The 13,450-nt window shown below is 38.1% G+C and overlaps 1 protein-coding gene across 1 annotated transcript in view; it reads left to right on the top strand.

The window, feature by feature from the left end:
• Positions 1-13,450, top strand: part of ek1 (eph-like kinase 1) — a 60,128-nt gene that overhangs the window by 29,037 nt on the left and 17,641 nt on the right. The window contains exons 6-8 of the mRNA XM_079601093.1: positions 1,548-1,660; positions 4,014-4,176; positions 6,304-6,412. Of these exons, the coding sequence (XP_079457219.1) occupies positions 1,548-1,660; positions 4,014-4,176; positions 6,304-6,412 (385 nt within the window). The remainder of the gene's footprint in view (positions 1-1,547; positions 1,661-4,013; positions 4,177-6,303; positions 6,413-13,450) is intronic.

Genomic DNA, 13,450 nt, shown 5'->3' with positions numbered 1-13,450 from the left:
CATAAAATGACGAAAATATCAAACAAAGCTGACAGATTTATGACTTCATAAGAACTGAAGGCTAAGTGTTGTTATGCTACAAGTGTTGTTATGCTATGAATGTATAATGCAAGTTAGTTGATGCAGAAAGTACACTGTAAAAAAAAATCTGTTCAATTTACGGTAAAATACCGGCAGCTGTGGTTGCCAGAAATTTACAGTATAAAATACAGTAGCAACATTTTAGGTTTTACAGACTTAACTTAAAATTTACAGTAATAAACCGTATTTCATTATATGATATTATGTTAATTTTACAGTAAAATTACATTAAATGTACCATCAGATCTATCACAGTTATTTACCGTATATAGTAAGGAAACTTTCTGTTTAGTTAACCAATTAACAGTTTTTCACTGTAGTCTTTTACCGTTAAAATCACGATCATTTTTTACAGTGTAGTTACTATGTTAATCTCCTCTATTGACAATTGACCCTATTATTTTCTTAATAAAATGTGAAATTTGCACTGTTTACACTACCATTCGAAAGTTTAGAGTCTAAAAGTTTAGTAAACACTTAGGAAAGTGTTTTTTAATGAATACTTTTATTCAGCAAGGACGCATTAAATTAGTCAACAGTAACAGTAAAGACATTTATAATGTTACCAAAAATATATATTTTAAATAAATTCTGTTCTTTTTCATTTTTAATTCATCAAATAACCCTAAAAATGCATCAGTTTTGAGTTTCCTCAAAAATATTTAGCAGCTCAACTCTTTTCCACATTGATAATAATAAGAAATGTTTCTTGAACGCCTTCTAGCTCTTCATACCATGTATGAGTGCCATGTTTTTTAAAAAGACTATTTAAGATCTGTGCCACCTCTTTCATTCAAATTAATATAAATCAGTTCATTTATTTCAGATTGATGTGTTTACATGGTCAGATCATATTGTCTATTATATACAACTTATTTTTTTGTATCTTCTCCTGTGATATTTTGAGACGCCTTTCTTTTCACTTACTCTGAACTGAAGCGCGTCTGTTCTTTATCTGTGAACGAAACACATGCTGAGATATGAGCGTAGCTGTTTGTTTATCAGCTTAAGAGTGTTTGTGTGTGTACGGCAGTTAGCGGTGTCACTGTGTCAGCGCCGCGTGGCAGATCAGAATAGTGTACGCAGAGTTAAGACTCACACGGCTCATTAAAGATCGAAACGTCAGCTCCTTCATTCATCACTGGCTGCCGGGGCCCAAAACGGGAGGCCCTCGTTTGTACTCCCGATCTGACACCATCATTAGCACCTCTGTCTCTCTCCGCTCAGGGCGGCTCGCGAACGCCGCTGTTGTGTGAATAGACGGGGCTGAGGTGCTCTGGCTGCGTGCCAGCTATGTAGTACGGGGGAAAATGACTCACTACACACGCAGAATAATTTATCTCTCCCGAAAAAGACAAGAAGCGCCCCGCCAGCCCTCTCATACTCTTTAATTAGAAGTGTAATTAATCCTCCTCTTTTACACGGAAATCAATCTCAATTCATCTCTCTCTCTCTTTCTTTTTCAGTGAGCGTCATCTTAAAGGAAAGGAAGGGCACTGACAGTGTTACTCTGGCATGGCAGGGTCCAGAACCTGCCGACGGGACCGTGGTGGAATATGAAGTCACCTATTATGAAAAGGTTAGAGGCTTTGGTCTTTCTTCAACACTCAAATCTCCATGACCTTTTGGCCCTATGCGAATTCTCCTTGCACTGATTGGACATATGGCAGCTCACTTTTATCGTACCCTGGGGGACGCTGTAATGTTAACACAGACATGCTTCATTCGGTCCCAATTAACATTCATAGATGTCCCGCCTGCCAAAAACCTTCAAGGTTGTCACATTTTAGAGTTGATGGCATTATTGTCCTGAACAAATCACCTAGGCTTTGTTCCGGCAGGCAGCCAAAATCCTTTTTTTTTTTTACAGCACCCAATTCAAATCTGTTTATATATTTGTAGTCTAAACAGCAAAGAAGCACATGAAATCTCATTCAGTCAAAATTATAGATTTTAATCCAAAAATCATTAGGATATTAAGTAAAGATCATGTTTCATGGAGATATTTTTTCAATTTCCTACTGTAAATGCAGTGTATATAAAAAAAATATTTTTGTGAGTGAATGCTGCACATTCGCGAACATAAATGGTCAACTTTAAAGGCGATTTTTTTTCTTTTTTTCTCAATGTTTAATTTTTTTTTGCACCCTCAGATTCCAGATTTTCAAATATCTGCCAAATATTGTCCTATCCTAACAAACCATATATCAATGGAAAGCTTATTTATTCAGCTTTCAGATGATTTCTCATTCTTGCTCTGTTTAATAAGGACAATGACTCTTTTGGACTATCAGCGTTCTATAGCACATTTTAATACGTGGTGTGAGGATAACTTTCTGCACCTCAATATTTCAAAGACTAAGGAACTGGTCTTTAGCTCTCCAAAAACACAGATCCATGCTTCTAGCGTTACCATTAACAGAGAGATAGTTGAAGGGTGGAGTATTTCAATACTCCATTGTTTTTTTTCTTCCATATGCTAACAGTTACCAACAAGATCAAATTCTTAAAGATAACTTATTTAGCAAGTAAAATTATTGGTATCCCTACCCCTAATTTATTGGATAGTGTCTCGACATTCAAGTTACGAAAGGCACAACAAATCTTCAACGATCCAGACCACCCACTCTATAAATATTTTATCCCCCTGCCTTCTGGCCGTAGGCATACGTCACCGATGTGTAGAAATGCCAGGTACAGTAAGAGTTTTGTCCCTGTATCTATACGAGCTCTAAATACAGAGGACATCGGCCATTGATACGTCACCTATGCTCTCTTTGTTTTTTTGTTGTTTGTCAGTGATTATTTTTTTTTGTATTATATGATGATAATTTAACATGTTATGTGCATTTGTGTTATGTACGCATCTACGGTGGAAACAAATTTCCTCTCGAGGACAAAATTACATATTAATTTTGAGATTTGCTAAAGATTACATGTATTACTCTTTTTAAATATAGCAGAAATGAGCATACACAAAATATCTCTATTATCGGCCAATAACTGATATGGTACAGATGTGTCGTGCATCTCTAGTGTGACCTGCTTTCTACAGTAACATTTCTATACGCAGGGTAAGTGATTTGGCACAGTTAGTTGTTTAGATCCCTCGGTGACACCCTCCTGTACCGCAGTATTTGGCTGTGTGGCATGAAGACAGGGTGATGGGTAATTATTATGATTTATTCAGGTGATTATGGGCTATGTGGCTTTTAGATGGAGCGCACAGATGGACAGGCTTGCCTGCTGCTGTGTCCGCGATCCGTTTGATGCCGCCTGTTTGGCCCATCTTAGATTTAATAGCACCACAGGAAATATGGCAGTCCCTCTCTCGCAGGGTGTGGCGCTCCTGTCTGGAACGTTAGATTTCCCTAAGCGAGACGCCATGTGCCACTTTAGTGAAAGGCTTACATGAAGGAAGATGAATGGATATCGATAAGCTGTGAAATATTAACATGAGCACACTGTTTGGAATTCTCCTTAGGATTGGACAATGAGAATTGGACAATGAGGCGTCAGTAGGATTGATGTCATTTATCTGGATAAATTCCAGTTACTGGAAACCGAAAAGCTGTTAGGCCCTTAAAAAAACCTGCAGAAATCTGCAGTTTCTTTTCAGTTCAATCCGTCTACGTGAAAAGCATTGTGTTAGCTGTTGGCAGGAGGTGCTTGAATGAGCACTAAATTCCATCTGAGCTAATTGCTAATTGGCAATTGACTGATTTGAATCCAATCTGCATGCTTTGTTCTCTTGTTCTTCGTTTGTTTCCATTATGGGAGTCGATCCATTATGGATGATTCGACAAAGTTCACGCGGCCTCCTGGGGTTTGCAGGACAGGAAGGGATTCAGGTATCAGTGTGATGGATCGAGACGTCCGTCTTCAGAGAATGCTGCCTCGTTCATTTATCATTCCATTCTTTCCCACTATAGAACCAGCAGGATCAGAACTACACTGTCCTGAAGACCAAATCCAACAGCATGACGGTGGACGGACTCAAGCCGGGAACCACGTACATCTTCCGGGTTCGAGCCCGTACGGATGGCGGCTATGGGAACTACAGGGGAGAGATTGAGTTGGAGACAAGCCATGAAGGTGAGTGGAAAACCATCTTTCATAAACCAACCAGAAATGTTTAACTTTAAGATCTCTTGCATCCAACGGTGATGTGAATCCCTTTGGAAGATGCTGGTGATTAGCCACGATATTCTCCTCTAGTCTCAGAGAACTAACTGTAAAATCTGACCCTAAAATTTTCATTATGAAATGGACATTTCTGATCCTGTGTGCTGATTGATCGATACCATCCATGCCAAATTGAACTATCATTTCATTCAACAAAGCGGTTGTTCTCCATATCACTGTATAACTGAAATCATTTACATGTCGCAGAAAATATCCAGTAGCGAAAGGATATTGCTGAAATGGTTAATTCACTCAAAAATGAAAATGCTTTTATTTACCGTCATGTTGTTCTAATCCCCTAAGACTTTCATTCATCTTCGAAACACAAATGAATAAAATAAATTAGACGCATCAATTGAACTCTACAGCATTTTGTCAAAAATTGCTTATTTGCTAGCTTACAGTTAGGCTACATTACTTGATGTAAGAATTGATTATTGTGTATATTATTAATAAACAAATTATTATTTGATGGACATTTGCATTTTAATTAGATTTTGATATTTTGTAAAATAAAAAGCCAATTGTAAATTTACAATTACAATGTTACCACAGTTAAATGGGTTTTATGCACATTGCTTTTGTGGCTTATTGCTTTATTACAACCAATTCACAATGTCCTTGATTTTAGATCCCTCTATTCTGTTTCTGACTGTGCAAGAGCCACCATTTCTCATTCAAAGCAGAATATTTTCAAGGACGTTCTGGGAAGGGACATTGCTTTGGCCAAACTCTAACATGTGTCACACCTGTGTATTTCTCCATCACATGCCGCTGATTGAATTTCCGATCCGCCGCGCGTGTAGAAAGAGGCTGTGAAATATTCATACATGTGAACACGTTCAATTAGTCCCCTGAGAAAGACGAGGCTCCTCACGCGCTGCAGTTTGCTCTCTCGCTGCGGTGTTTGAAGTCTGAGCATGTAGATTTTCTGTCAGTGTTCCTCTGAAGTGTGAGCAGGTTTAGCTCAAAGTAGGCAGATGCCCCGCTGTGTTTGTCTCATAGTTTGTGTACCATATGGTACCCGCCACCATTCAGTGCACATAATTAGAGAGAGACGCTTTCTTAAATCTTTTTATTTTAACATTATCTGCAGAAATTCAGCTTATTTAACATCAGTTCTTATTGTTTCTTCACAAAAAATTCAATATATTTTTCATTGTGATAACAATTTTCCCACCAGCTTTATATCTATATATATATATATATATATATGTGTGTGTGTGTGTGTGTGTGTGTGTGTGTGTGTGTGTGTGTGTGTATATATATATATATATATATATATATATATATATATATATATATATATATAATGTGTGTGTGTGTGTATGTATGTATATATATAGCCTATATAAGTTGCCAGCCACCACCAGCATTTTTTATCATTTTCAAAAAAATGTCATGGCCCTTAGAATATTTTGTTGCATGAATATCTGAACATGCATCTAAAAAAAATCATGAGCCTCTAAAAAAGAAAAGTTTTATTCTAGCTTAATGCATTCTTTTTTTATCAACACATTAAAGTTTAATAAAAAAACATTTTTAATAAAAAAGCATCATTCAAAACAACATTTTGAACATAAAGCTGAGAAAATGGCATTTATTTTCAAATATTACAATGTGCATAAAGCAATGCTTTTATCTTTTGTTTCTGCTCCTTTTTTGCCTGTGTTTTGATCCAGGGATTCTCTACTCTTTGCAGAAGATGCGTAATAGCGCCCCCTACCGTATAACAGTGAAAACAGGGAAAGTCAGAAAATTCCGTCAATGGCGGGGAAAGTGTTACTGATGTCAGAATAGTTGAAAATTGTAATGAAATTTGCAACGTGAAAATTGTTGAAAGAAATGGTGACCACCAGCACCTAAAATATACACTTTCCTTTATATATTTATATAAATTTTAACCTAAAATCTTGTTAAACAGATTGATTGGACAACTGCGAAAATAACTATATATATATTATTCCAGAAGTGTGCAAAATTTAACAACTGAAGGTTATATCTGCTTTAATGTAGGTTTCTCTCTCTTCCTCTTAGATATGCTGGCGGTTGGAGATCCTAACCAGCAAACCATACTGGCTATCTCGGTGGCTGCAGGTGCAGTGCTTCTGGTCTTGCTGGTGGCCTGTTTTGTTGTGAGCGGACGGTAAGAGCAATTTACTATTTTTCTTTAATCGTTCTCATCTTATGGATTTAGACTGCACCTTATTCTTTATAAATATCCAGACCCAAAGTATGGAATCTTCTGTGTGATGATAAAGCAGTTAATTGGTGACTTCTACATTGGCAGACTTGGATAAATCAGTGCGCTTATGGGTTCTTTAACTGTCAACAAATCCATACGAAGGATGAAGACACCATATTTCATTTAATCAAAGAGGAACTGTAAATATAGAAAGACAGAATCGAGCAAATGAGATGATGTTGTGCGTCTGTCTCTGTGTGTATGCCTTTGTATCTGTGCATGTGTGCATTTACACAAAATCAAAAGGACACACAATTGTTTAGCCCTCTGATTGCGTAGCGTGATCTGTAGAGATGAAAGCAAACACTTGAGAGAACAATTGAAGACAGACATGAGGGAGAAAAGCAAGAGTAGAGGCGCTGTACGGCTGAGAGTGAGGGAGCTAATGAAATGGAAATGAAAGGAATGGGTGGATCAGAGGAGACGAGGAACAGAAAGCAGAAAATAAACCGCTCTTGATGACATGAAATGGTCAGAATGAGTCATGAGCTGATCATTCTGTAGATGTTTGCCCTTTTGGTCTTCCTGTAGGTTGTTTCAGTACCACAGCAAAAACGAAAATGCTATTATTTATGGTATATTATAAATAATATAAATAATTATAATTATTTAAGTATATTATACGATTTTTCCCCCCCATTTTTTTCATTTAATTTTTTTTATGGTAACACTTTACTTAAAACCTTTATGTATAATGCATTATACATGTATTCATAATGTACGTTGTTGTAATGCATTATGTCTTTTCATAAAGAATTGTAACCAAATATTTGCATATTGAGTTACATCTGAAATTGGTTGTTTGTCATGTTTTAATGCATTATATTTCCTAAAGGTGTGTTCATTAAGTATTATATGTATTATGACGGATCTTACTATTATTGTCTTACTATAATGCATTGTAAGGTGCATTACATGGCATAATTAATGCATTTAGAATGTGTTTATAATGCATAATACTGGTGAAACTTACATTTATTTCAGTAATTCAACTTAAAAGTTGAAACTAATATATTACATAGATAGACTCATTACATGGAAAGTGAGATATTTCAAAGCTTTATTTGTTATAATTTTAATGATTATGGCTTACAGCTTGTGAACATTTTCACAATATTCTAATTTTGAATTTGGGTTTTTCATAAGCTGTAAGTCATAGTTTTCCTGTCTGTTTGTAAAACATGGAATGACACAAGGGCAATATGCAGCTACACTGCACCAAATGTATTCTGTACTACCAATAGAAAGACTGGCATCATTTTCAGATTTTTATTATTATTATTATTGACCGGTAATCACATTCCTATTTCAAAGGCTGATTTTATAGGGGATTTTTTTGTTGGATGATATATGATCCAGTATGTTGTAACACAGAATGAGATTTCCGTCTGCTTTGCAATTTGTAACCCATAATGCACTGTGACAGAACGGTCCCGTAGGATGTGTTATGTCGGCCAAGTTTATGCCTGCAAGCCAAAACCTTGGTGCTGCCACCTCTTATTCATGGTTTCCAAAACCCCCCATCTCAATGCATGTGTGACTGCTTGTGGGAAGACCCTCATGGAAGCAATAAAAACAGTTTTGATGCTGATCTTGAATGACGTGCTTCTAGTGTGGTGTGGTGGCCAATGAATCGTAATGGTGAGTGAAGCTAAACTCCCTAATTGCATTCAGTCCCTTGGCATTGGATTATAATGTGCTATATATACTGGACTTAACAAGGTATTCGTTTCACAGTGCCATCGGTTCTTAAAACTGCTTTCAGAACCTCAGCTGAGCTTTGAGAGAGGGAGGCCTTTCCATTAATGACAGTTTGAGGTCATTGATTTCTGATTCTCTTGCTGAGCTGAAAACAAAACATATTTTGCCTCTAGTGGGAATCTTAAGCAAGATGTTATGGTTTCAAATGCCTAGATTTAGCAGGGCCATGGGAGAATCTGAAGAGAGATTTTTTTTTTTTTTTTTCCCACAAATTTACATTTGTGATTTCCAGGTTTAGAAATGTGGAAATCATTAAATAAAAGTGAAATTCTATTTAATTTCTATTCAGCATGTCTAGTTCTAGTCTTGAGTTACCACATTAAAATGACCCTGTTTTATGCTCGTACACTGTAAATTCTAATTTAATTAACCTTACTCAAAAAAATGATCATCTTTATCTTGCAATTATACTTTTTTTTTTTTTTTTTACTCGTATAAATGCTTTGTTTAGAAGCTATGGGAACTCTGGCTCGTGTGTTTGCACACCAAAGTTTAGGTTGGTCAGAGAAATGTGAAGAGTTCAGGTGTGTTTAGCGTGTTTTTGCACCCGAATTTGCCTGGAAGTGATTTGAAGTTGGACGGTGTTCTAGTGCTTGAAGGAAAAAAACGGCTCTGATTGGCTGATGATGCTGGCAGATGGTCTTCCTTTGTCTTTCATTCCCCCTCTATTTTCCGCTTGTATCCAGAAAAGCAATTAAAAATGGTGGACACACTTTAAAGACTTTAAAGATCCTCATGATTGTGTCTGTGGAACATTTCAGCACAGTGACAGATGCCGCAGTATATCTAGGTGCCTACTAGCCAAATACGTGCACATTTGCAAGCCTGAGGAGCATTGAATGCCAGCCATGAAAATAAGCTGAAAACTTCAGGCTTCCGATATTAAAGCAGTTCTCTTGACTTCCTGTTGGACTGCCACCAAGCGATTCGCTAATGCTCATGTTGCATGAAATTATTGCAGCTTAATGATGAAATCAAGAAGCCACACATTATGAATTCATTGGTTATTATTGGCTTTATTGCATTTAAAGTGGTTATGTGTTTCCCCCTTGTCTCTCTTACTCAAATCACATTAAGATTTGGCAGATTTGTAGTGTGCTAAAACATGCAATTGCTTATTATTTATTACATAACATTATGCAAATTATATATTACATAACGAAATAAATGCACACCATTTAACACCTGCTATTTGATGGTTGAATATTCTATGGGACTCCTATAAAATGTAATGGCAGAGTACATTTTTCAATTCTATCAAATTACATCCACACAATAATCCAATTCAGGCTGAAAACATCATTACAAGTAAAAAAAAAATAACAAATGGTGCACAGGTGGGCCGTTTCTCTGAGCTGGATTTGGCTAGTTTTGATAGTGTCTCAAACCATCAATGAGAAAAAAAAACATTTTGGTGTGTGAAATCGTTTTGCAACCATTGCGATAAAGGAGCTGAAAACAGAAAAACACAATCGGAAAGAGGTTTCACACTGAGAGGTTTCAGGGCCACATTTCTCTCTGTGTAGTGAAACCCACAGTGTGGTGTAATTGTGAATGAAATCCACTTCCCGTGAATGTCATCAATGTACGAACGCGAGTGGATGTACTGTCGGCTGTTTGAGTAGTGTAGATCGTGCTTTCAAAGCACAGCCGAGGGCTTAATGGGTCTTGTTCGGTTGATTTAGTGTAGACATTACCTGTATCTCGCCCTTGGGTTTGATACCGTACCGTGACTGTTTAGTCAGTCCATTTGCATGTGGGTTAACAGAAATAAAGCAACACATCCAAGTACAAACACAAAATGGAATTACTGTGCCATTTTGAAATGGTTGCATGAGCGTGCCAGAGCGTTTTTTTCCCAAACACTTCCATCTGGCTATTCCAACGCCTTTCCGAGCAGAAATCACTGTCCCCGTAGCCCCTGAGCACATCATGACTCGCTCACTCTCAGCATGCAGCTTCACTTAGTATTTCATTTCCATTCGTTTGATGGCAGGCCAGCTGTAAATGTGCCTGGACGCATCAGCGGAACATTCCGGAATATAGAGGTGGATGATATGTTGGATGCATGTGCAATGGATGGAGATGAGACCAGGATGTGCCATCCATCAGCTCGATTTTCTTCCGGATTTCAATTAGCGTAATGAACCCTTCTCAACTGATGGAGTCAATGTTTTTAAAACGCCTGTCAGAGGAGCTAAGAATTGATGGCTGTCCATTTCCTCCAAACACACAATCATTTCCTCTTTTTATCATTAGCTTGATTGTAAATCTTTAATTTTTTCATCAGGTAGGATAAAGGTTTACAGAGATGTCTCTAGGGACCACATTGTCATTTTTTTGTGACATTGGATTAAACATTAGTTTACCACATTTGCAAACAAAGGAATTTCTGTTCGTAATCGTTCTTATTGCTGTATAAGTTAATGAACTTTAGATCACGTTATATGCTGTACCTCTTTGCCAGTATCACCCGTTCTCATTGTGCCAATATGCCTCTGATGAAGTGGGACGAAGGAAAATTACAGATGAATTAAAATGACTTTCTATATTTGCTGATACACATTGCATCATAAATTATCACATGTAGCATTATACATGTGAAATCGTCAGCTTTATCACTTCTATTTGCAGCATATTTAGGAGAAATTCTAGTAGTATATCCATTTTTTTTGTCATTATTAGTTCTTCATTCTATAGAAACCTTTTTTTTTAGTTTTTTTTTTTTTTAGGTTAAATTATAAGATTATACTATGTCCTTCACATATCTGGATGGTTTTATTAAATAATAGCAGATATAATTAAACTGTTTATTGGTAATGATAGATTTGTATTGGTCTGTTCGGTTTGTATTCATCATGTGTATCAACATGTTCTTGTGCTTCTCCGAAAAGGCTTGGAAAAATGTTTACTTCTGGAGAGAAATCATTGATATTCTATGATTTTGACAGCAAACGCCAGGGCTTGTATGCTTTAACTCTGTTTATAGTGTTTCTAGATAAAATGCATGCTTCAGTGATCCATGCCAAATTAGAGCTTTCCTTTGGGAGAACAGGCACATGGCATCATGCAAGGACATCAGTTGAATTTTGTTCTGTTGTGCATGCCACCCTACTGGGATGTATTGACCATGCCAGTGGCTTGGCATGTCCTTGTGGCAGTTGAAAGCTGGAGCTTTCCTGCCTTCCACTGCATGCTGAACAGACCTCAAGACCCAGCTGGAATCTGCTTTACCTCATTAGCTCAATGAACTGGAGTATCATTATGTGATGAACTAGTTTGAGGGTCAGAGGAGAGAGTTACAACATTAAAACTCTTTGAATGTTTTTCATGGCTTTAGGGTAATCCAAATGTTTGACAATCCAAGTATAGCATATGACAGCTCAAACAAAAGGCAAATTGCTTGAGGTAGGTTCTGGAGATTGTCCATTACAATTCTTCCTTCAACAATGATGGCAGGAGATACTGGGTCAAGGTAGATTTGGCGAGAGAATACATCTCCATATTACAACAGGGAAATGTGGATAGACATGATCAGTTGCCACAGTGTTATCATGCCCATGATGGGTTAGTTCGCCCCAAAATGAAATTTGTCATTAATTACTCTCCCTCATGACTTTAGTTCATCTTCAGTCCACAAATTAAGATATTTTTTAAATCCATAGAAAATAAAATCTTCTAAAATATATTTATTAAGTAGTATAACCTCTACGTTATAGTGAAATGTTAAGCTGCTTTTTATTTTTATTTCCTTATATTCTCAAGGAGGTAGATTTGTTAATGTATGTAACATAAACGCTATCAGACATTGCATGTAAACCTTTAATACTTATAATAAGGGTTGCATTACTATGAGCAATAATATTGTTTTGACAAGCACCAAATATGTCTATTTCCTCTTTCTCTCCATTACATCTTTCTCCTAATGCTTATGGCAGACTATCTGAGTCAGCTCTCACTCATAGTTCCCTCAAGCAGGCCAGACAGTTTAAGAATCCCTCTAATGTTGCACCATTCTCCACATGGTCTCAATGTCCCTCTCTCAAAGGCACAGAGAAGGATGTGAGCCCCGTCAGCAGATACAAAGCTGCACCGCTGCACTGTCACCTGCAGATACAAGCTTCCCACTGTGAGAGCGGGAGAAAGACAAAAAAGAGGAAGAAGAAAGGAAAAAGAAACTAGGTCATAGACAAAAGGGCTTCCAGCGGTGTAGGGCTGCGAAACGTCTTTATCACCGCACAAAAGGGATTTGAGGAATACTTCAGAGTTGAAAAATGCGTTAATTGCAGAGTCCTAGACACTAGTCTGTCACTTCCCCCCCTTTTTTATACACCGTTATAACAGAATATGTAAATAGTGCATATTACATTTAAATGAGCGACAAGAAGGTTGAAGGGTGGGATCACGCTTCACTTTAGAAGCTCCTGGATGTCCCGCTGCGGCGCTGGAAGTGTTTCATCAGCGTGTTGAGCGGCGCTGCAGCAGGTGCAAGGGGGAGGGATCCGTCTGCGGGACCTCGAGGGATGGCGGAGCAGGTTAGAGAGCAAGTGGGGTCGGTTTTGGGAGAGTCGATTTACTCCCTGATTACCACATGCTTCGGTTGGGCGGCCCACCTCCGCAAACCCCTCCAGCCCTGCAAACATGTTTCGTTTAATAGACTGTGTTTTGCACATGGGACGGATAAAGATCGAAGGGGTTGAGGGGGTTGTACCTGTGCACAGATGCACACTAGGCCCCGAGCATTTATTTTGGGGGGTGTGTATGTATGTGTGGCTGATGAACAGGTGGGGTCTCTCTTGAGACCCCCAGTCTCATTAAAAGCAGCAGAGAGGAAACGACACACATGTACCTCTGAACCCCCCACCAGACGGGGATGTACAACAGCTGAAAGGGAAAGATTTACCCCCTGCAGCTCCACAGGGAGATGCAACATTCCGGATTAGAGGGGGCATGAATGAACCCAGCGGTCTTCCCATTATGTAATAGACCCCCAGGTCTGCTCTTGCCCCAACCCTGGCCTCAGGCCCCGATGCTTTGACTGCTCTGGGGCAGCTGAGCACGCTCTGGCTCTTGAAAGAGAGGGACTCCTGTATTGATTAGAATTGTTAACAGGGCATAAAATCAATACCAGAACCAAAATACTGATCGCATGATCTTTCCCCCACAGCTGCTACGGGA

The sequence above is a fragment of the Phoxinus phoxinus genome (assembly GCF_949152265.1).
Source record: "Phoxinus phoxinus genome assembly, chromosome: 24".
In the NCBI taxonomy this organism is placed as follows: domain Eukaryota; kingdom Metazoa; phylum Chordata; class Actinopteri; order Cypriniformes; family Leuciscidae; genus Phoxinus; species Phoxinus phoxinus.
The sequence above is the reverse complement of the archived record's forward strand: the minus strand, read 5'-3'. Positions and strand labels throughout refer to the sequence as shown.